Source organism: Ambystoma mexicanum, chromosome 6p (genome assembly GCF_040938575.1).
Source record: "Ambystoma mexicanum isolate Mex_15411 chromosome 6p, UKY_AmexF1_1, whole genome shotgun sequence".
NCBI lineage: Eukaryota > Metazoa > Chordata > Amphibia > Caudata > Ambystomatidae > Ambystoma > Ambystoma mexicanum.
Window position 1 is genome coordinate 1421807016 of NC_090935.1, and position 23823 is coordinate 1421830838.

A 23823-nucleotide genomic window follows, 5' to 3' on the forward strand; every position below is an offset into this window, starting at 1 on the left:
CCTCTCTAACCACGGAAGACGAATGGAGTATGACCCTCCCACCTTGGTTGGCATGGGTGCCTGATGTGACACTAACAGGACACACTGAGGCAGCCAATGGGGGCAAGAGGGTTAGGGAAAAGTTGTGGATGGGTAAGGGGAGTTTGGGGAAACCGTGAAGAGGGTTAGGGTACTTGGTTAGGAAGCGGGAATATGGGAAAGGCAATACATATTGTAATCCTAAAGCAATAGCTGGCCTCTGTACCTACTTGCGCACTTAATTCCAATCCCCTAACCAGGCAGCCTATATGAGCACCATTGAAGAATGACCTACCATTTAAATAACATGCTACACAAGACACATGTACTGATGGCATGAAGGACAAAACCATGGTTGGCACACTAAATGATTGCATGAGTTGCTGTTGCAACAGCCACAAACAGTAAGCGTATGAGCAACAAAAACACAGTAGACCTTCCTAAAGCGCCAAGTTCCCTAATGCCAAATTCATTCCGTTAGGATGACTTCAGACTCTCCACTCCTGTTTCTTGCTTCTGCACAGAGAGCTCACACGACTCTTACTTACATAAATGAATAATGAGCATACGAGAAGTGCCGGATATGTACATGATTTCCAGTTCCATCGCAGGATTAAATATGCTCACTAGTTAATATGTACTACCACAATAACCATAGGTTATGCCAAAAATGTCACACAGAGCACTGATGTCAGGCTCGGGGTGGCTCTGTGCAACCCCCGAGCAGATGAACACAAGCTGTAATCCACACTGAAGCAGTAGGTTACCGCAGCAGGCCTCATTCCTGCTTCCACATGTGGCCTTCAGAATGCTCGCTGCGCTCCCGGTTTGGCATGGAGCACTGTCCGTGTTCACGATGACTGCGCGTGAAGCCATTACCGGCACCAGGGTACCGGGAAACACTCGATACCCATGCCGTCCTGCCCATGCATCATCAGGGAAAATGACCAGCACCTGACACTGGCAGGACCGGCTCTTTTAACCCCTGCTGTGCATGTGTGCTGCGTGTGCACGCACAGCCTCATGGAAACCTAGGAACTGTAGTACTTATAGGGGGCCCAAGTGCACAACATCGCCAAGGCTTGTTAGCCTGTGCTTGGTGGCTCTGGCCATAGAGGCCCCCTGGAGTGACTTTTACCAACCCCACAGCCCTGACACTCGCCCTCCATCTAATCAGTCACCCTTATCTCCCATTCACTTTCCGCTCACTCTACCCAGTCTCTAACCTCTCACCCAACTTGTTTGCACACTGAGCACACAGTACCACTTGCTCTCACCAGCCAATACCTTACCTTTTCTCCAAAATGCCTCCCCAATTTTGTCTACCACCTCCTCTTGCACTGATCTTACCTGAACAACCCACAACTCACTATTTTCTGCTCCCCTTCTCATGTTCCCCCTCATTCTCAATTGCATCTCTGGCATGACGTAGGCTTCTTTGCACACTTTTTTAAATAATTTATTTTTTTAACATATTGGTTTTTGCACAACACAAACAAAACTGAGCACACATTATGAACAATATCAACTGTTTTTCTCATCCGTACTGCTGGAAGTGCCGCCAGAGGAAGGGCTACTACATTCACATGTGGTGGGGCTGCCGTAGGGTGAGGGGTTACTGGGAAGAGTTTCTCTCCTGGATCAGGGGGGGTCGACAGGATTCTAAGGGACCCCTCCCCATGGCTTGTCCTTTTCGGGGTGGGGCCTGGTAGTGATGGTGGAGAGGTACAGGGGTCACATGCTTCACATCATGCTTGTAGCCGCAAGATGCTGTCTGGCGCAGCTGTGGAAAACCCGGTGCATGCCTGACTAGAAAGAATGGGTGATTAAGATCTGCACTATTTATGACATTGAGTACCTCACCAATTTGTTGGGGGAGTCTAGTGTCAATATCGAGCCCGCCTGGCTCCCCCTTTTTTTTTTTTTTTTAGAAAAATGGGCGATTGGGTCAGTAAAGCTGAGTAATTGATGGAGGATTGGGAATGAAAGGAACTGAATGCATATTGGAGAGGTTGGACCGGTTGGGGAGCACACCCCATGATGGACCGAAATAGGGTGGTGGGACCCTTGTGTATAGGAGTGCCTTGGGACTGAACCCGGACTCTAGATGAGAATACTAATGAACTGTCCTAACTCGGGAGTGAAATTTTGATTGCCAATGTATGACATGGGAGTAGGGGGGTGGGGACTTGTTCGAGGGAATGTTACCATAGATTGTAATGATGTTTGTTATGACTAAAATGTTAATCAAATACACTTTAAAAAAAAGAGCGCAGTGCTTCTGCTAATAACGTTTATTGACAAATGTGTCATAAGCCTTGCACCTAACTCCCCGTTCCACTCTGCCTCACCCAACTACCGCCCCTCCCCTTACCTGAATTCCACTTTAACTAAAAACGCTCTACGTTCCGTCGAGTTGGAGCCACCTTGAACTTTGTTAGTGCCTATCCACATCTACTTCGTCAGTGGAAGCCTGCGCAAACAGTGTTTGTAATGATACTTTCTCTGATTCCTTCAGGAGCTTCCACACAGTCATGCTGCCCCGTCCCCTTCCATACCGCAGTTTCCGCCACTCCCCATGTATACATGTCCCTCCACCAGTGTTCTATTCCAGCTTCTTTAAACAATGTCCATGCCACCCCAACAGACATGCACTCGAGGAAATTGCATCCTGGTCTATTCCCACTTTTTGTAATCTATTTGCCACTTCTCGCCAGTATAGTCCCACCACTGGACATGCCCAAAACATATGACGCATCCCTGCTTCCATATCGTTACACCTTGGACATCTGTGTGCTGCTGCTCCCGAGAATTTAGAGATCCGCTGTGGGGGGTCATATACGCTCTATCCATCACCAATAATTGTATAAACTGCAGTATAGCGTTTCTTGACACCTTCTTATGGTATCCCAGAATCCTCCCACATTGTGCTTCTGCAAAAGCAACCCCCAGGTCCACCTACCATTTGTTCCTTATCGCCTGAGGAAACGCCGACCCATTAGAGAGTAGGATGTTGTATATCCTCCATGTGGTGTGCCCTCCCATGGCTACATCCTACAGGGTATCCACTATCAAGTGTTTCTCCATTAATTCGCTATATGCCACCACCTCTGCAGAATCTCCCTTTTAATAGCGCTATGTAACATGTACCTGTGTGTATGCCAGTTTGCCTTGCCATTTCCGGAAAGGGTAAGAACTCAAGTGTCCTGTATCAGATCCCCTATGGTGGCCACACCGCAGGCTTCACAATACTTGCGTGTACCCCTACTCGCCTGAGGCACCTTTTACATTACTGAAACCAGAGGAGTCTGTGCCGACACCGGGTCTGTTTACCCTATTGCTGTCAGAGCTCTGTCGAATATTTCCACCCCTAGGGACACTAGGTGTGGCCATCGGCTTCCTCAAGGTTTCCCCATCCACAAGATCTCCTTTAAATAATGACACATTCTAGTAGATTGCAACATCTGTGTGTTCGGAGTAGGGTCTTCTGCCAACCAATACATCACAAATTGCAGTTTCCCTGCTATGTAATATAATTCAAAGTGCGTGACTCGAATACCCCCCTCCGCGTGTTGCCTGTATAATAATGCTAACGCTATCATACTACGCCCATTCTGCCACAGGAAGCTTCTGCAAATACCCTCCAGTTCCTTTAAAAAAGGACCTAGGTATGTAGAATGGGACATTCGCAAAAAAGTGTAATAGTCTGGGCAATACCACCATCTTCAGCATAGCCGCCCTGCCTATCATAGACAGTGGCAATTTTGTCCAGAACTTTGTGGATCTCTTAATACCTTCTAAAGCGCGAAGAGTGTTGCGTGTATGCTCTACCTCTGGGTCGTGGTACACGTTAATCCCCAAAATACCTAAACGTGCGCTCCTTCCACTGTAGGACCAACACTGGCAGCGCACCTTTCTCTATCCTACTCACCTGCTATCAGGAATAATGCAGATTTATCCGTACTGATGGTGGTCCCTGATAATTTCTTGAAGGGTCGTGGCCTCCAGTAGCACCTCCAAATTATCCTCCGAGTTCTGAATATATAATAGTGTCCTCTGCATACAAGGATATCAAGTGCCTGTCCCCATCTCTTTCAATACCCGCATCTTTGTATTCAGTCCTAAGGTACTGGGCAATCAGCTGCATATCGAACGTATAGCAATGGTGCCAACGGGTAGCCTTGCCTTGTGTCTACTCAAAGTTGCATAAAGCCAGTCCCATCACACTGAATCAAACTCTTTCACCGCATCCAGTGTAGCTATGGCACACGGGGGTATCCCAGGATGCTGTTCTAACTATAACATTGTGTAGTCTCCTCAGATTAAAGGTCATACTTCGACCAGGGACATAGCCTGTCTGCACTAACTTATGCATCACTCTTTTCATTCTAGTTGCCGATATGGCAGTCAGAATCTTGCTATCTTGATTGAACATTGAGAACAGTCTATAAGAACTACATTCCGTGGGAGTTTTATGGGGTTTAAGGAGAGGTATAATAACCGATTCTCTCGGGCCAAGTGGGAGTACTCCCACCTCATAGGAATTATTGAAGGTACTAAGTAAGTGGGGGGCCAACACTTGAGAATACTCTTTATAAAATGTGCTAGGTAGCCCGTCTGAAACTGGTGCCTTCCCTGTTGGGGAAACCCATAATCGTGATTTGTATATCGTCTAGTGTGATGGGCTCTTTAGACTTTCCTTTTCTTCTTGGGTCAACCTCGGGAGTTCATTCTCATCCAACACATCCACTAGGTGGTTGCTTGGCACCTGGTGCTCCTCTTGGTACAGTTGTTGGTAAAATTCATGGAACGCTTCGTTAACCCCTTTTTGGATGTGGAATAGATGCCCTCTCCCAGAGCTTACTGAGTGTATGGTGCTCCTCTGCACTTCCTTCTCATATAACCATGCTAGCAATCGACCCAGTATATCCCCTTCCTTATGCTGCCACTCTGTGCATTTAGCAAAACTGTGCTTGCTCAGTCCCTCCCAGCATTTTGTAAATTTCTGCTATAGTTCCCTAGTCCTTGCATTACTGTCTAGGCCTTGTTCATAGGACTGCTCTAATTCCCTCAACTGTTCCTCCGTGGAAGTTATTCTCCTATTCATATTTGCGTGGACATCCCTAGACCCCGCCATAGCGGCCCCCTAATCACCACTTTCAATGCTTCCCAGAAGGTACCAGCACTTGGTACGCTGCCCAAATTCTGCGCCACATAATCGGTAATACAGTTATGGATGCTATTGCGAAATGGGGGGGTCGCTTAGCGATTCGCTCCTGTCTCCACGTAGGTATGGGGGCCCTAGGGGCCGCATATTTCCACTGAGTCTAAGTGGGGCATGATCTGACAATACCCCACCTTCATACTGCGCATGCATGATATGATGGACCAGTTCTTTCCCTACAAATAGATAATCTATCCTTGTGTGTACTGCGTGCAACGCTGAAAAGTGTGAGTAGTGTCTGGTGTCTGGATGGAGAACTCTCCAAGCGTCTACCAAGACAAAGTAATCCAGGAGTGTCTATAAAGTTCTGTCGGGAGAAACAGGTTTAGTATATTTGGTGTCTGACCTGTCTAGGGTCGGTTTCAACGTGCAGTTGAAGTCTCCACCCCATATCATATTGCTATCCGGGTGGGGACATAGGTGTCCATATAAGGTCTGAAAGAACTTGGCGGCACTATGATTAGAGGCATACGTGTTGACTAAATATGTTTCTACTATTTCCAGGAAGCCTTGTACTAGCACCCTCGTTATCTGTTTTAATGTGAGTAACCTTGAAGGGCGATATCTATATCAGTACTCTGAGAGCGTAAGCGGAATACGTGGAACCAAATACTTGCCCTCTCCATTTACTAACTAAGCCTGCTTTTCAGTCATAAGGTGCGTTTCTTACAGAAAGGCGATATCCACCTTTCTTCTCATAAAATATGTAAACACTCCTCTTTACATAAGCATTCAAACCCCTTACATTCCAGGTAAGCAAGTTTATGGTTCCTGCCATTTGCTTCTATTCCCTTCCAGTCAACCATTCCTCTCCAATCCCCTTATGAGCGTCAGCCTCCTTCTTTGCTGTGCCCCGTCGCAGAGTGTAGTGCTGCATATCTTTTCCAGCGTACATGCAGGCAACCCAGTCCCCCATAAACTTTCCCAACTAAAAACTGCCCAGCATTGTTGCCTTTGCTCAAGAATGTCTGTTTCCCACATTAGCCCCAAGCTGTTCAGCCTGGGGCTGGTGCACAGCGGGTGAGCACAAAAACAAAGATAGAACGCAGCCATGGGCGCAGGCTCCTCCTTCTTGCCGTAAAGCGTAGACTGCCAGTCGGCCCTGCCATATGTGCTATCCTTTTACAAGCGATTAGGATCCCTTCCACTGGATGTGTCGCATTAAGAGCCCTCCAGCCCTAGGATATGTGTTTGTGTACCTTTTTCGTCATCACAATCCATCATGCTAATCATGCAGTCCAAAGTACCTTAGTTAAATCTAGTCTCCGGTTGGGCCGAGCGCCCCTTGAGTCTCCCTTGAATTCCCTCTTGGTCCATGTCACCAAGCCCCATTCTCTGTCCTTCCATGCCTGTACTTCCTCCGGGAGATCAAAGAACCAGGCCTTGTTTTTATATATGACCTTGAGTTGTGCAGTCAGCATATATTTGGGTAGGTCAGCATATATTTCAGCCTCGCCTCACAGTCTAGCCTTAGCTGCTGCAAATTGCTCCCTGTTCTTCTGCACCTGAAACATATAATCGTGGCAGACCGACAGGTCTGCAGAGGCTCTCTTCAATTCACCTCCCTGCCTGGAATATGCCAATATTTATTCCCTGTCTTTATAATTCAGGACCTTGGCGATAATCTGTCTCGGAGGTGCCCCTGGGGGGGGGCCTTCTAGTTGGCGCCCTATGCGCTCTCAATTGTAAAGCACTGCGTGAGGTTCCCAGGCCCGATCTCTTGGAGCATCAAGTTTTCCACGTATGCCGTTGAGTCTGCACCTTCCCCCCCCTGCGGCAGGCCAACTATGCAATGTTATTTCTTTGTGCTCGTCCCTCAGCCTTCTCCACTTTGTTCTCAAGCAGACTGACCTTTTTGCTGCAGCACATGGACACCTGCATGTGTGCCTCGGAGCGCGCCTGTATTCTTTCACCTGTGTCTCCAGCATAGTAGTGCGCTCTGCACGTCTCCTCACATCCTGGTGCAAAAGTCCAACTTCCAGTTGCCCAGCTGCAATCTGTATTCCATGTGTTGCCTTCAAATCCGCTATGGCTAGCATCACCTGACTGTGTAATTCCATGGCGCCCCCTTAGTTTCCCTGCGCCTAGTCCATACTTCCTCCTGGCGCCTGCTGCGTCGCTTAGTGAAGTTGTCCATAGTTGGCTGGGGAGCGGGGGGGGGGGGGGCGACGGCGCACCCCCGGTCCTCTAGCATGCATGGCCTCTTTGGTAGTATGCGTGCAGCTTGCTGCATAAGTTAATATTTCTTTAATACCGCTTGTCTTCAGCTGAGCATATTATCTCTATGGGGTGCTGGTCGGTTGCTCCGGGTCCCGCTATAATTGGGCCCACGCCCAGCTGATTGTATACACTGCCCCAGAGGGTCTCCGGCACTTCTGTGGGGGGGGTGGCGGGGGGTCCCTCGTAGCCATTGTTTCTTCCGGCAGCCTCCGCTCTGGTCTTTGCAGTCCGCTGTCGTCCCCGCCTCACACTATCCCTCCTTCAGGCAGCACCGGCCTCCAGCATCCCTCCTCCTCTTTCTTTGACCCGCGGCCCCTCTCCGGTTGTCGTGTCTTCCCCTCTCGCACGCCTCCTGCACCTTCAGGATCACTAGATTGTCGGATCTGGCGGGAGCTATCCAAGGAGCAGTCTTACTCCATTGGCTGCTAACCACGCCCCCCTTTGCACACATTTGTTAAACGCTTTTGCTTTTGATTTATTGGTGTGAGAGGATGCTGCAGCGATCCTATTGTAGGTCATTGTATTTTGCTTTCCTCCCCCCTTCATATTGCTGTTGGAGTCTTCACAAGATTGGGGATCTGTGGAATGTGTCCATTTAGAATTGCTAGTGACTTGATTTCAGTAATGTTCTTTCTTAAGGATCCCACCTACCACCGAGTCATCATCTGCCCTTCCATCGTGCCCTCTGACTGATAGCTGTTGACCTGTGACAATTCTACCATTCGTCATCCATTAAGTGCTGGCAAACTGGTGGAGGCTGAGGGTTTGGGGTTTGCGCGATTCAGTTTATGTACCTCATGTCATAACTGGTATTGTGGATATTAACTGTGCCCTACTGGAGTAGGTGTGGAACAGTATCTTATTGAAATGCTTCCATTACTGTTTGCGCCTGTGAGGTATTTCACAAGATGAGGACTCTGAGAGGAAGATTGTGTCCATCAGAAAAGATAGCGACTTTGCCTTCTTGATCAGTTTAAATAATATTCAATCTGTGACTTTTTTCTGTTGGCCATAAATTAAGCAAGCAAGTGTTCTTATTGCCAGTTTACAATTCAGATGTTGGGACATAGGTCTTGTGTTTTGCAAGAAAATCTTATCAACTCTTATACTCTTTTTGTCGTGACTTTAACATGGATGTTTTAATCTCACCTTTCAGATGCACTGCTCTGGTATGGAATGGCACCCTGATGTGGCTACACAGTTGGTCCTTGCTTCAGAAGATGATCGGCTGCCTGTGATACAGATGTGGGATCTCCGATTTGCCTCATCGCCACTGCGTGTTATGGAAAACCATACAAGGTATGCTTCTATAGTACATGGGTATACATCCTAAACCTAGCATTTTGTATTACGACTGAGGGTCCGATTCTCAAGTTGGTATTAAGTACCGAAAAGGACGTTAAAAGGCTTAACTACCTTTTCGGTACTTAAGACCTATTCTGAAGTTGGTACATTCCTCCGAAGTCGGAAGGATTGCGCCAATTTCGGAATACATGTGGCGTTTGCTGGGATGGGTTGGAAACCAACCTAGCAACCGCCACATTCAGAAACAGGCTTTTTGGAAGCCTATTCTTGTGGCACTCCTCTAGTTTAATATGTGCGCTAAACTAGCACACCTTTACGATACCCTTTTGGTTCCGTTAAACTGAAGGAGTGCCACAAGAAGCCTTGTTTGGTGTAAATGGAATTGTCCATACACCTGTGTTGTATATGGACACTTTCATGTACACCAAAGCAAGCAGCTTCAACGTTGCTGCTGCTTGCTTATACAACACACGGGTGTATATGAACACTTTCATTTACACCAAAGCCAGCAGCTTCAACGTTGTAGGATGCAACGTTGAAGCTGCTTGTTTTAAATGAAAGGGTTCATATACACCACACGGGTGTATATGAACACTTTCCTATACACCAAAGTGAGCAGCTTCAACATGTTGAAGCTGCTCACTTTGGTGTATAGGAACTGTGTTCTCGGCAGCATTTTTGTAAAATAACGATTCTCTCATTTAATGAAAATGCTGCTGAGATTCTGCAATCCGCCTGTTTCCATTAGAAACATACAGATTACAGCAAAAGCACTGTCGTTCTTTGCGAAGTCGCCCAGGCCCACATGAGAATAGCAGTGGGGCCTGGGCGTCAAGAAATGGCGCAGTGAGTCGTGCTATTTAACACGCTCACTGTGCCAAGATGAGAATCGGGCCCTGAGAAAATAATCTGGCCCGAGTTAATTATGTTTATGTTTATGTATATGTTTGTTTATTATTTGTAGTGCGCACCTAACCCAGGGGTAGCGGGGCACAAAAGCAACAAGAGGATTGTAAAGCTTAGGTTACAGAGAACACAATAGATGGAATCCAACTGAAGTTACATTGCTGGAAGCATCAAAACATTGAAAACCGATACAGCAGGTTATAATTACAAGGAAGTATACATGGTTTACAGGTTATATAATATGTCTAAGCATAGAGGATCTGTAAATATACACAATTTACGGTATTTATATTATAGCACAGCATGGAAATACATAGTGTCATGTTCTTTAATCCAGAGGATGGTATTGGATCTGAATTGTGGGTAGGGAAGGTCTTCCCTAAGGGATGGTGGTAGAGAGTTCCAGAATTGTGCTGCTTTAACCGGAAAGCTCTTCCCCCCCCCAAGACATAGTACGTTTGAATCTTGGCACCAGAAGGAGGTTGGAGGTGGCCTTTCTGGAGGGGCAGCAGGATACCTGTCTAGAGAATCTCGTTATCAGGTATTGAGGGGCAGCTTGGTGGAGGCATTTGTGAGTCAGAGACAGATTTAAGGAAAATGTCTTTCGTTGAGAGCCAATTAACAGATCTTCTAGTCTGTCAAATGTGGGCTTTCTTTGGGAGGCTTAGGGGTGCTCTTAAAGCATTATTTTGTAAAATTTGAATTTTATTCGTGATGTATTTATTACTGCCTATGTAGAGAGCATTACAATAGTCCAACTTGGACAGGATCAACGCTCTAGCTAAAGTGATAGTTATTGGGTGAAAGGAACGGTTTGGCTGCTCTAATGAGTTTGTATGTATAGGACGTGGCGGATGCCATAGCATTTACTTGCTTTTTGAAGGTAAGTGTGGAGTCTAAGTAGAAGCCAAGGGTTTTAACCTTTAGCTACGGCGATGTTATTGTCAATTACAAAAGAATAGTAGTTTTGGCCTAGTTTATTGAGGTTGGGTGTGGTACCTAGGATGAGGAGTTCTGTTTTGTCATTCAGGCATAGGCCGTGTAGGGCCATCTATGCCTGGATGATGAGGTACACTCTATTTACAAAGGCCAAATCCTTGTCGGGTTTCATCAGCACGGTTTCTGTAGGTGATACCCAGACCATCTAGATTATCGAAATGGGGCTTTGTGAAAATGTTGTACAGAGTAGGAGAGGCACATGAGCCCTGTGGCACGCCGCAGGTAATGGGCGTTGGGTCAGCAGCTGCTAGTGGGGAGAAGACTCGCATGGTTTGGTTATTGAGAAAGGATTGATTCCAGTCGATTGCCTCTTGGGAAAAGTGGGCTGCCGACTAAGTGATTGCAGAGGATCTCATGGTCGACCAGATCGAATGCAGCCGAGAGGTCAAGGAGTAGCAGTAATGCTGTTTTACCCTCGTCTCTCAGCTTATCTGTCTGTGCCTTGAGATCTATAAGCACAGTCTCAGTTCCGTGCTGGGGTCTGAAGCCTGACTGTCAGACTCCTAGAAGGTGGTTGTGTTCAAGGTGGTGTTGAATTTGTTGGTACACTATTTTATCAAGGATTTTGAGTAGGAAGGGCACTGTGGTGTTGGGGCGGTAATTGGTGGGAGTGGAGGGATCTAGATTAGGTTTTTTATGCAGTGGGAGGACCCAAGATTGTTTCAAATTATTGGGTATGGTGCCTGACGTAAAGTATGCGTTTATTAGTTCGGTGATAAATGGGGGAAAGTTTGCGAGCTGCATCTTTTATCAATTGTGCAGGGCATAGGTCCCCATGGCAATTAGAGGGGTTGAGAGTGAGAATGACTTTCACAACCTCTTTGGTAGACACTTTGCGGAAGTTAAAATGGGGAATAGGTGCAGGTGGAGGCGTCAGGATGGATTGTGACGTTGAAGAGTTAGTGTTGCTGGCTATGGGAGTGGAGAAGGGGAGTCTTTTTTTTATTACTAATCTTGGTTTGCAGGGAGGTAATTTTATTAGCTAGAGCATTTTGTACACCTGTGCACCAATTATTATCCTTAAGGCAAGAGTCTGGGATTTGGACAGGGGATTCTACCTCTTTCAGATGTACAAAGAGTTCTTTGGTGTTAGATTTGGCTTGAGAAATTCAGAGGTTATAGGAGGTTTGTTTAGCGAGGATAATTTCTTTTTTATACTGGGAAGCTAGTTTGCTCAGATTTTTCTTATCATTTTCTGAGGGATCTGACCTCCAGATTTTTTCACATCGTCTTTTCTCTTGTCTGATGGCCTTAAGGTGGGGAGTGAACCAGGTATTCACGTGTTTGCGAGGTTTACTCTTTCTCATCTTCCGTGGTGCTATGGCGTCAAGCATTACTTTATTATACACGTCTACCATAGACGAAGGATCTGTGTGGTCCGAGATGGAATTAAGAGTAGGTAGGATCAAGGGAATAAGGTTTTAAGGAGTAATGTTTCTTTTGTTTCTGGTTGGGACAGCTGGAGCTATGCTGTCAGGTTGTGAGGGTGATACTGCCGATGAAGTAGTGATCAGACCAAGGCTGTGGCATTATAGATGAGACCGTAATTGGGCAATTGTGCACAGCTAACCAATCAAGGGTTCTACCTTTGATGTGGGTAGGATCTGTAATCTTTTGAGTGAAGCCTAATTCCTCTAAAGTGTTATTAGAGTGTGGCATTAACATCCAGAGGGTCGCTGAGCCCAAGGTTAGTCTCCTAATATGATGCTTTGGGAGGAGTTCTTGAGGTTATTTGATAGGATGTGTGTTAGGTCTTCTTCAAAGGGGCCTAGAGGGCCGGGAGGTCGGTATGAGGTGAATAGATACAGACTTCGTATTAGATAAGGTTAACTTAGCAGATAGGGATTCACATGAACCTGTATTGTAGGTTGGAGAAAGTTTCAATGTTAGGCTAGTTTTGGCTATTAAGGCAAGACCTCCACCACGAGAAGTGGTACGATCAAGTCTTAAAAGAGTATAATCATCTGGTATGGCTAGCATAATTGCTGGACCAGCTGCTGGGTGGAGCCAGGATTCGGTAACAGCTAGGAAGTCTAAATCTTCATTATGTAATAAGTCGGCTATATCTGTTGCGTGGGCTACCATAGAGCGGGCATTTATAAGTGCACCCTTTGTCCCAGTCTGTACTGGTTTCAAGAGTGATGGCTGAGTTTTATGACTGCCTTTCGGGGCGAGGATAGGCTCTGGGAAGAGCCTGCTGTTAAGTTGAAGAGGGTGCTGGGATTGGCTGGTGTTACGCGGACTAGTGGTTGCAATACTTTGCGCTGATTTAGTTAAAGGGTCATAGAGCCCTGGGAGTCTGGCACGTAATTTGAGGTTCCTCTGTAATACAGTGCAGGGTGTAGTGATCATGTCTACCTGTTTAAGGAAGTTATGCGCTGGCGCAAGTGGAAGTGAGTTTAGTAGCATGGTAAGATCCTGTAGGTTGATAATATATAACAGTGTTCTTAGTAGAACAGTGTAAAGCAATGGGAGTTACATGTGTACTTGGAGCTAGTTAGGAATTATGCTAGTTGGGAATTATGCAGTGTAAGGCTGCCGTCCATTTGCATGCGTAGCAACGTGAGTCTAGCAAATCTAACACAATAGGGTTTCTAAACATAGAAACATGGTGCTATTCAGTAGGCGCTGAGCAAATAAAACACATGCTAAAATTGTACAGTATCGGGCAATTAGCGTGCATGGCAGCGTGAGTCTAGCAAATCTGGCACAAAATTAAACCATAATGTGCTACGTAGCTTGAATAGGCATGTTATTAGTTTTGGCCATATGCCAAACCTATACAGATAGGCGCGATATGACATGTGAGAAGGGACACATAGCTTGTGGGGGTGGTTTGGGTATTTTCCCATCCATTGACTGCCCATGGCTATTCCCACCCACTATCGACCCCTTTATTTATTATCTATTTATTTACTTGTATATAATCAAAATATGATTTTTACATGGCTGAACATCAAACCGCAAAATCAAGCGAACTAATCAAGTTAGCAGAATGCAGAATTCAAGTCTGATAACAGGTAGACTACGCTTGACCTGTGTGTAACAAAGAGAATTTCCGTGAGGCACCTTACATCGTGCGGATCAGGTAGCGCGAAGCACCTTGCTAAATTTCGCTAAATCCCACGGCGTTGATTTTAATAAACGCTGCTTCTAACAGTTTGGCTGAGGCGATCACCGAGCGGGTTTTCTCCCTTGAAATGAGACGACGCCACCAAGTATTTTCTTCTGTCAGACGGGGGTCGAGCCAGCAGGGTGATAGGAAAGCGGTGCATTCATTCGTTAAGGAGGGACAATGCAAAAGAAGGCGACAAACTGTCTCAATAGAGTCTGGGGCTTTGCATAGCCTACAGCTTTTTGTTGCTGTTTGTTGTCTTATTGTTAAGATTTCTCTTGTGTGGAGTAAATTCAAACGTGCTCTTAAAAAGGTAGATCTTAATTTTCTGTCTGGAAATTTCGAACAATAGGCTAGAGGAGTGTGCAGTCTATTGAACGTAGGAGGAAGATGGGTCAGCAACTTACATGCTTGTACTTGGTCGTTGGTTGTTATCCAATCCAGATCCTTCAGTTTTTTGGTGACTCTAACTGGGTTGGTGATCAGATCGTCCACGAAGCACATAATCTCCTGCAGTTTATTTTTTTGGCGTTCAGCCCAGTTCACAAGAGTCTTGCACTCTGAGGAAGCCATCTCTTGGGCGATGATGTTGAAGATGGGAAGACTGTCTGTTATGAGAGTCTTTCTAAATAGAGCTAAAGACAAAGCATTCACCGTGGCTCTTAGTGATAGAAGGCCCAGCTCTCTTCTTACGGCCGCAATAGGAACAGAGTTAGGGAGGCCGAGAACAGATTTCCAGATGAAACCTTCCAGTTTCTGCCAAAAAAAAGTAGGTATGGAAAGTGTGGCATCCATACCGTAAGTCAATGCCGGAACCATTTTTCCTTTGTAAAAATTAATGGCCGGAATCAAAGAGAATTTGCCATACTTGCGGTCCACCATTCTTAATTGCGAAGTTAAAGATTTTGCTTTTGCCCAAAGATGGTCCTGCATTTTGGCGTCATGAGTGCTGCCATCAAGAATTACTCCAAGATATTTGAATTGGGAAACCACTTCAATTTTTGTTTGGTGGACCGACCAGGGCCTGATGATTTTCGTCGGCGGGCGGTTTTTTGAGAAGATCATGATTTAAGTTTTTAGCTTGTTTATGAACAAGTTGTTGGATTCCATATATTGGGCTAAGTTTTCCAGCTGGTGTTGGAGGCCAATGGTTGTCTGATCAAGCAGAATCATGTCATCCGCATATAAAATGCAGGATAGCTTGGAGCCACCAAAATTCGGGGGAAAGGAACGCACCATAGGTTCTGAGTCTTTGAAATCGCCTAAAAATTCTAAAAACAGGGCCGGGGCCAAAGGACAGCCCTGCTTGACTCCTTTTGGCTGCGATTTCCTTTGACAGCGACCCTTGTTTGTTCAGACGAACCATTAGCGTGGTGTTGGAATGCAGCGCCATTATTGGATTCAGGATGGCCTCAGGGCAATTCCAATGTTTCAGCTTATTCCACAGAAGCTTTCTATCTACTTTATCGAAAGCCTGCGATAGGTCGATGAAAGCTGTGTATACCGTTGGAGCCCCTTGTTTAATTTTTGCCTTCAGGATGTTTAGTATGAAGATGTTAACCGTCGTGCTTCCGTTCTTCTTGAAACCGACTTCAAAGGGATCTCTGCAGGGAGCCGAAAGCGCCCAGCGGCGGAAACGGTCCAGCAGTAGGGAGGCAAAGAGTTTTCCCAGAATATCCAGCAAAGCAATGGCCCGATAGTTGCCTGGTTCTTCTCGGCTTCCTTTTTTGAAGATGGGTATTGCTATGGCTTTGGTCCAGGATAGCGGGATTTTCCTGCTGCCAGCACAGTGTTTGAACAGAAGGCTAACGAAGGGAACCCATTCCTTGATGTGAGTTTTAAGGTCCAAGTTGGAGAGGCCATCGGGGCCCGGGGCTCTAGAGGATTTCAACTTCTGAATGGCCCTGGATATGTCTGCTTTGTCAGATAGATCGGCCCAAGGTGACTGCGTCAGCTCTACTCGCAGGTTTCTTGTAGAATGAGGGGACGCAAACAGCGCTGTAAAGAATTGAACCCAGGCTGTTTCCGCCACTGCATTAATCATGTTATCTGTGTTGCTCTGCGAGTGATTTATCAAATTCCAAAAGTCGGCAGTTTTTTTTTTAAAATTATAACTCTTAGCATTTTTTCTGCGTCGTTTTGATAAATGGCTGCTCTCCTTGATCTTATCCACGCTTTATAGACTTTCTTGTGGTGTTCCCAGACGTCCCACGCTGCCCGTGTATTTTCGGAAGTTGCTCTGCGTTTTTGTTTTCTTGACTCCTTCTTTTTCTCTGCTATGAATTTATCATAGTTATGAGTGAAGGCTGGAGCGGTGGTCTTCCCTGGCCCCGACTTGGTTCTATGTTCAATCAGAAGAGGAAGGTAGTTCGGCCTCTGTATCTTTGCGGAAGTGTTAGAAATATTTGCTGTCTCAGCATAGTGCTGCGTAAAAGACTGCACATTAGCTGCGGTGAGGCGAAGCCTGGTCTGTTGAAAATTCATCTCGATTGATGGAGAATAATGGTTGCACATCTTGACATCTGCTGACCATTCCAGAGTGAGCATATTATGATCACTTGCCTCGGTTTTCACCACCTGGTATTGGCGAGTTTCAGCGATTTAAGGCCTGCGAGACAAAGATATAGTCTAGGGTGGCCATCGACTGGCCTCTTTCCCAAGTTGGGATATGAATGTCTTTGCCCAGAATCCAAGCCGCATTGTGGAGCCCTCTGGCAGCCATAAGGTTCATCCATGCTTTGCCTCTGTGTTCTGCTTGGGTCGTGGGAGCATCCGCAAGAGCTTGTTGGTTAGGGTGGATGCAGTTAGCATTAAGATCTCCACAAATTATTGCAAAGGGGGAGTTCCATTCCAGCATGATTTCATCCATGGTTTCTGCCATGGTTTGGCAGAAGTCTGTTACTGTTGTTCTTTGTGGGTTGCAGTATGTAGTTATCAAGGCTAAAGGGTGGTTGGTACGGCTTTTAATGTTTTGACGTGTAGTGTCACCTTCATAGTTCCACTCTATAAGGACTGCCAGAACCCCATACGACCTTTTCATGGTCTTGACGATTCTCAGGTTCTGCCCTAAACGGACAGCAATTAAAAGACCGGCGGACGGGCGGCCTAGCATGCCCTTGATAGCTGGCGAGATCTCGATTTCGTAGCCGTCCATCGATGGTTTTCTCTTGTAGACAGAAAATGTCAAATGATGATAGAACTACAGAACTGGGTTCCACTAAATGGGAGTGTCCTCTCGTATTCCATGAGGCCAGCGTCAAAGTCTTTTGGACACACAAATCGCCGGTTTTGGAAGATGGTTGCTATCTTGGACGTTTAACACTCGGGGCGCCCTTGATCCAATTCCAAGGACCCTCTGATAGCGATGGTTTTTCCAAGATCTCAGATGTATCTTTGCTGTGCCTGGTTGGTGAGACTTGCCGATGTTTTCCTTGGGTGTCCTTTCTTGTAGCCGGTGAATAGGCTCTGGTGGAGTGTCTCGAGCCGTATGGTCGCAATTTGTCCATACGTCGTTCGGGCAGGCTATTCCTGTTCTTCTCATAATGGTCTCTTCTATTGGAGAAGTCCGATGCTACTGCCGCATATGTTCGAGCGTGATGATCTGTTCGTTGAGATGGTTCCGGAGAGCAGGCATACTTATCTGTCCAGCGAGTTACTTCCGGTGAACGGCGTGTATGTTGATTTTGGCCCCTCGATGGTTCGGTTTTGACCGCTGAGTCGAAGAAATGCGCTTTTAGGGATTCTCTCCATGCCGAAAGGTTATGGGCCGGACTTCGGGGTTTGTGACTACTAGTAGCGAACCTGTCTTCTGTCTTGTCAGTGGTGTTTTCTGGATCTATTATTTCTGTTAGCAAAAACCCCATGGATTTGAATTTGTCTCCTGCTTTTTGGGAGAGGTCCTGTAATGGTGCAGCGTGTATGAACAGATAGGCCTTGGCCTTGTTGTCGGAATGGTAAGGCTGAATCCGTTTAAAGAAATTGAAATCCGCTGACTTCAGACAATCTGTCGAAGATATAATTTTCAAAATTGTTCTTCTATTTAGGATCATGTAATTCTCTTTACTTGAAATTTGTTCGATTTTGAACATGCAGATCTGAGTTTTCCTGTTCACATCTGCCTCTCGAGATTGCACATGGTTGTGTGGGTTGTTCTGATGAACTTCCGGAGATCTATTTTGACGATTTGTCTTTGCTGAGGTGTCCCTTGGGGCCGGTGGATGAGACACGATTTCCTGCAAGGACGCTCTCTCGGATGTTGAAATACTTCTAGAGTGAGCTTTCCGTGACGGGGTAGTTAAGACGCTAGGCCGTTTCTGAGCTTCTATAGACTTGAAGTCTGGGGTTGCTGGAGATTCGTCAGGATCAGCGTCGATATTTACTAAAAGGTTTGAGTCCAAGAAGTCATCTGCTGATTTAGGCAACTGAGTTAGGTCAGTAATGGTGAGAGCCAGATTACCCCTGGCAGACGGTGTGCTTCCTTCTGGAAGAACCTGGGAGGCTGTCCCGCTTGACTCAGGTTGTTTGGGAAGGGACTGAGCATTCGACCGTATCGTCTCTTTCCTGTTTATTTTTAGTGTTTTTTTTTTCTAATGTTTTTTTTCCCCCTCAGGCGGAGGGAGCCTCTGACCCAAACCTGACTCCCCCGCCCCCTACCCCCCCCCCCCCCCCCGGTCAATACTACTTTCGGCTCTTTTGCTTCTTTCACCATGGCTCTATTTGACAGGGTTGTAGCTGAAGGTTTGCTACGGAACAGAGGTGCAAGGTCCTCCCTGTCTGTAAATACAGAGGTCTGTGTGGATTTGTGGCCCACCGCATCCCACGAGGAACAGGGCCCGGCTGTCTCTGGCGATCCCCTTTTTTGGTATTGAATATCGTATTTTAAATCAATGGCAGTGATGAAGCCCTCTAGGAAGGTCAGCTTGGATTGAATAATAGCTAGGGCGGCAGTGTTGTCTTTTAATGTGTCCCCCAGGGCCTCATAGAGTTTGCAGAACGATGCCAATGCTATTGTGATGGCAGACATGATCGTTGTCATGTCCTTCCTCACGGTGGGTGATTCTTTGTGGCTCGAGGATTCGACTTCAATGGGTCTTCCGTTTCTGGCTGGTGTGGATTTCAGTTCTGTCGATGTTGAGTTGGCGATTGTCTGCGTCTCAAAGTAGGTTCCTGTGACGAAGAGGCCGATTTTGATGTGTTCAAATGGACTGAGGTCCACGCTTGTGCAGACATCCCTCTTTGAGATGGGTAGACTTTGGGCTGTAGGAGATCCAAGATCTCTGAAACTCCATTCCGAAGAGGTCTATCCTCCGGTGAAAGGGAGTGCGGCCCTATAGACGGCGGGATGGTAAAGTTGGCAGCCACTAAACTCGGTTGCAGAGATGTGGGATGAACTGAAATGGAGGTCGTTGAGGTTTGTGGCAGCGGTGTGGCCGTCAGTTGGACCGCCATTGTGGGAAGCAGAGTGTCCGGCGCCTGGGCAGCATCTGGCTCAGCTATCAATGAGCTTGGTGCTGTCGCCCCTGCTGTTTTCCTGCACTTAGGGGCTGGAGGGGTTTGCTCCAAGGCTTCGAGAATCTCAGCATCCGATGGTTCAGAGTCGATAAGTACTTTTCTTTTCCCCTGTGTCTTGAAGAAGTTCAAAAGGGCGTTTGACAACATGGGGGTAGAGGGGAAACTTTTCCCCGAGGGATTTTTTTTCTGGGCTGTGGGTGAACCCATTTGATTCATCTGTTTAGCGTTCTTTCTTTTAGGAACCGCCTGATTTTGTTGTGGTTTGCTGGCCCGGAAGCTTTTGCTAATAAGGCCTTGAGACGGGACATTTCTCTGGATTGCCTTCCCTTTTTTTTTGTATAGAGGTCTCTTTATGTTAGACTGTAGGGGCAACTTAAGACACCCCCTGGATGAAGCGGAGAGGTCCGAGATAGAATCTGAGGTGGCTTCTGCAGAGCCTCTCGTCATTTGAGGGAGCGGGTGGACCACCCTGTCCTGCTCGTTGATCCTAAATGAAGGCGGGCCCATGGGTGTATCCACCGTAGGCAGATGTAATAGTTCATCGAAAGGCAAGGGCAAAGTTGCCGGAACTGCAGAGGACAGCTGAGGTAGAGTTTTCCTTAAGTCATTGGCTTCTGTGGACGAGGCCTCCACAGGAACGTGGATCATGGCCGTGATGGTTTGTGTGGGTGGAACTTCTAAACGTACTGTCGATTGGGCGCACCTCCCAGGGGAGGTTACATCCTGTGACTGCGGCTGCATCTGGGGATGCGGTTCCGGAGGGTTTAGCGCATCCGGCTTGGCACAGGTCGAAGCCGACTGAGGTACTGGTCCAACAGAGCCGCCTGCCAGGGCCACTTCGCTCAGGTCTTCCCCCAGGGGTCCTCCGACCCTCACGGAGGTTGGACCACTCGCCAAGGCGGTGTCGAGGCATGCAGAGCTGGCTAGTGGCAAAATGTGCTGACCACGGTTGACAGCGGAGCAGATCAAATGGTCTCTGGGGCCTGTAGCAGTGGCCTGTGACAAAGGCCCATTGAAGACACATTTAGTTGCTGTAGAATTTAATGTAGAGGAAGCTCCTCCGGAAAGCGTCATCAAGTTTGCCGCATTTGTTCCACTGAGGCCAATTTGCCCCATGACAGGGTTAGTGATCAAGCTGTTCATCCCTTGGCCTGGCTTAGACAGAGAAGCAGTCAAAACGGCCACCGGCATATCTGTAGTAGGAAACGTGGATGGACCAGTCTGCGTTGGGATTCAATTTTTTTTTTTTTTGCATCACTTCGGAGGAGGCGCTTTTCCGGGTCTTCTTCCATCTCTGGAGGGTGCCAAAGAAAAACGAGAGGTAAGGATGGGCGAGTGAAGGGGGGGGTGGTCGGGGGAAGGAAGAGTGCCGAAGGGAGCGGAGGTGAATGAAGGTGAACGAGGCGGGAGAAAGGGGAAGGGGGGAAGCAGATGAGGAGCACGGGCCGCCTCAGACAAGGGGGACACTGTTTCCCCCGTGCTGGATACCGAACACTAGGACCGTGCAAATAGGGCGAGGAGCAGTGCCGTACAGGCGTGCAGGCTCAAAAAGTCATAAGAGTTGAGGGGGAGCGGTGCGTGAAACTGCCTACCTCCCGCTGGTGTTGACTGACGGCCTCCGCCTCCCTCTTTGCGACCTGCAGCGGACTGCTGCAGACTGGACTCTGCTCACGGACTCTGCGCACGCTCCGCGCTTTCCAAGGGTAAGGGAAATTGTGCTTATTTCCTTAAAGGCACACTGAAACAAAAAGCAAAGTTCGTGGTTGTAGCTGCAGCTCCTCACTCCTTCTCTCACTGCTGCAGACTGGACTCTGCTCACGGACTCCGCGCGCGCTCCGCGCTTTCCAAGGGTTTTTAAGGGAAATTTTGCTTATTTCCTTAAAGGCACACTGAAACAAAAAGCAAAGTTCGTGGGTCGTAGCTGCAGCTCCTCACTGCTGCAGACTGGACTCTGCCACGGACCCCTTTATTCATAAAAGACATCCTCCTTGGATCTCTTTGAGCTAGCTCTCTGGCCTGCAGTGTTACTGCTAGGACGTCTGCTGAGAGTTAAAGGGTTTAACAAATTGTGCCTTCAGCTGTTTCATTTATATCTGTTCCTTGCACTTCAGTCATGTTAAGCATCAAGAAAGCCAACAGTTTGGGCTTGTAAGTAGGTATTAGCTAGGCTTTTACCAGGCACTGCTATCGTATTCCCAGATTATCCCACCATTTTCCAGCTGTTGCCATTTTATGCCCAGATAATACTATTATAATCCTCTAAAGAACAAAGAGTCTCCCTGTGTTCAGGGTGTTTTCAAATGGGGCTTCTCAGTCTGAGTATCGGGTCTCATAAATGGAGATCTGACGGTTTAGTCCAAGCATTGGCTTTTACCAGGTAAAATCCAGACCCAATGTACTCAATTGTCCCTTCTTCCAATGCCTGGAAACGCCTCATCCCATCCTACATCAGGGAGGCATAGTGGCATTTCTGTGAATCTGAGCTCACATGTGCAGCATATGTTTTCTCTGTAATAGAGAATGGCATGATGATGCTTAGTTGATCTTTATTGTGTAACTGTATGTTTATTTGCATTTGCCTCTGAAAATTCCCTGGTGTCTCTGGAACACAGGGACTCTTCAGCAGCGGCATATACCTGAACCCCCACTCCTCCCCACTACCACCCCTCTATGTAGGGATTCATCACTTTATGCTAACATGCTTTGTCCTCCCGTGCACAGACTGAGCTAATGCCACACTGCACAGTACTTCTCCAACATACAGGAAGAAATGGTTCCCCTCAGATAAGGATATAATGCTGTTTGCATGTTACAAATTGGTTTGTAAAGTATTTTCTCACTGGCCTACCCAAATCAAATAGCTGGAGGATGCTGTATGTTAATAAATGCATGATTTAATTAGCTAGTTTCATGCATCCTTTATTGTGGAAGGCTTTTATTTTGCTTGGAGTTGTCTGATGATCATGCTAAATAACATCGATTTGCAAGAATGAGCTACCTAAGGAATGTGTTTGTATTGATTAGCCGCACACAAACTAAACTAGCAGTGCGGAAATGCCTAATATCACCTAATAGTAACTGTATTTAGCCATTGAATGATTTTCCTGCTAGTATTGGAATTCCGATTTCCTCTGAAACCGCTAGGTGAAATAAGTCACAAGTCTGCCCTTGTGCCTTAAAGAAACCTCAATCCTGGCATTCACTAGTTTAGCTCTTAAGTATCTCTCTCACAGGGCAGCTGAAATAGAGCGTACTAATGTATTATTATTTTTATTTTAAATGTTAGTAACGCGCTAAATCGGCCATGGCCTCAAAGCGCACGTAAAGAACAAACCAGACAAAACAACCAGTGTACATTCAAATCGGGGGCATATCATAAGAACACCAGATTAGTCAGGGTTGAGATTAAAAAGAAATGTCTTAACACCTTTCTTAAACTCTGACAAAGAGTTTGCCTGCCTAAAGTGGGAAAGATTATTCCACGCCGCTTGGACATTGAACGTGGTGCCAGCAAAGCTAGAAAGCTTAAATCGTAGCTCTGTGAGTTTTGTAGCATCAAAGGAGCGCAGAGAAAGGCTGGGTGTAAGAAAAGAGCCGATCTATCAAGTACTGTGGGGCCTCATTGTTACAACACTTGTACGTCAAGGACAGAAACTAATGAGTAACCACAATGTTTAATAGGGAGCCAATGAAGCTCTTGTCTAGCCTCAGTGACGTGGTCTATCGTAGACATACCAAAAAACGTCTGACTACTCCATTTTGTGCTTCTTGCAGTGCGTGGAGATTGGCCTTCGATGTTCCTGCCAAGAGACTGTTACCATATTCTAATTGTGAATTGACTAGAGATGTGGCCAATAGAGATCTGGTTTTAAGCGAAATATAAAGACGGATGTAATTCAGTAGTTTGGTAATATGTCTGCAGGATGATCTCAATTGAGCCACATGGGGCTCTGTGGACAATTCAGCATAGAGTAATACCCAGTGTCTTTACTGACTTGCCCACTTTGATTTTATTACTAGCTATGGAAAAACTTTCATAGTCTAGACCAAGTTTTAAAATTCAATCTCTTCACTCGGTAGTGGGTGCTATGCCCGACGCAAATAATGACGATATATCCAACAACTCTGTGTCTATTTGGTGACGGCATAAAAAACACTCAGAAAACGTGGAGGACAATAATGAAATAAATACAAGTTACTTGTATGCAAATACACCTCACATATTTAGCACGGGCGAGATCACCTTGTTAGGTCTCTCGCAGCACCTGGATCCAATTAGTGAAGAACAGGATTGGTCTGATGGCTTTGGCAACAACTATAAACAAAAAACTGAAAAAGATATGCCACATGCCAACATAAACGGCATGATGTACGTGGAACTAGAGATTGCTAAATGAAATAGTCATGGCTCTTACAGCTTTACCTGCGTTGTCGTACGCTCATGGTTGAATGGAATGAGGGATCTTGTAAGACATCCAATATAGAGGCAAGGTATCTAGTACAACACCCTCCTTTGAACACTGAT

The 23823-nt window shown here is 46.6% G+C and overlaps 1 protein-coding gene across 15 annotated transcripts in view; it reads left to right on the plus strand.

Moving 5' to 3' along the window:
- Window positions 1–23823, plus strand: part of SEC31A (SEC31 homolog A, COPII coat complex component) — a 998112-nt gene that overhangs the window by 166702 nt on the left and 807587 nt on the right. For all 15 annotated transcript variants that reach the window (XM_069626136.1, XM_069626132.1, XM_069626133.1 and 12 more), the window contains exon 7: window positions 8619–8761. In XM_069626136.1, the coding sequence (XP_069482237.1) occupies window positions 8619–8761 (143 nt within the window). The remainder of the gene's footprint in view (window positions 1–8618; window positions 8762–23823) is intronic.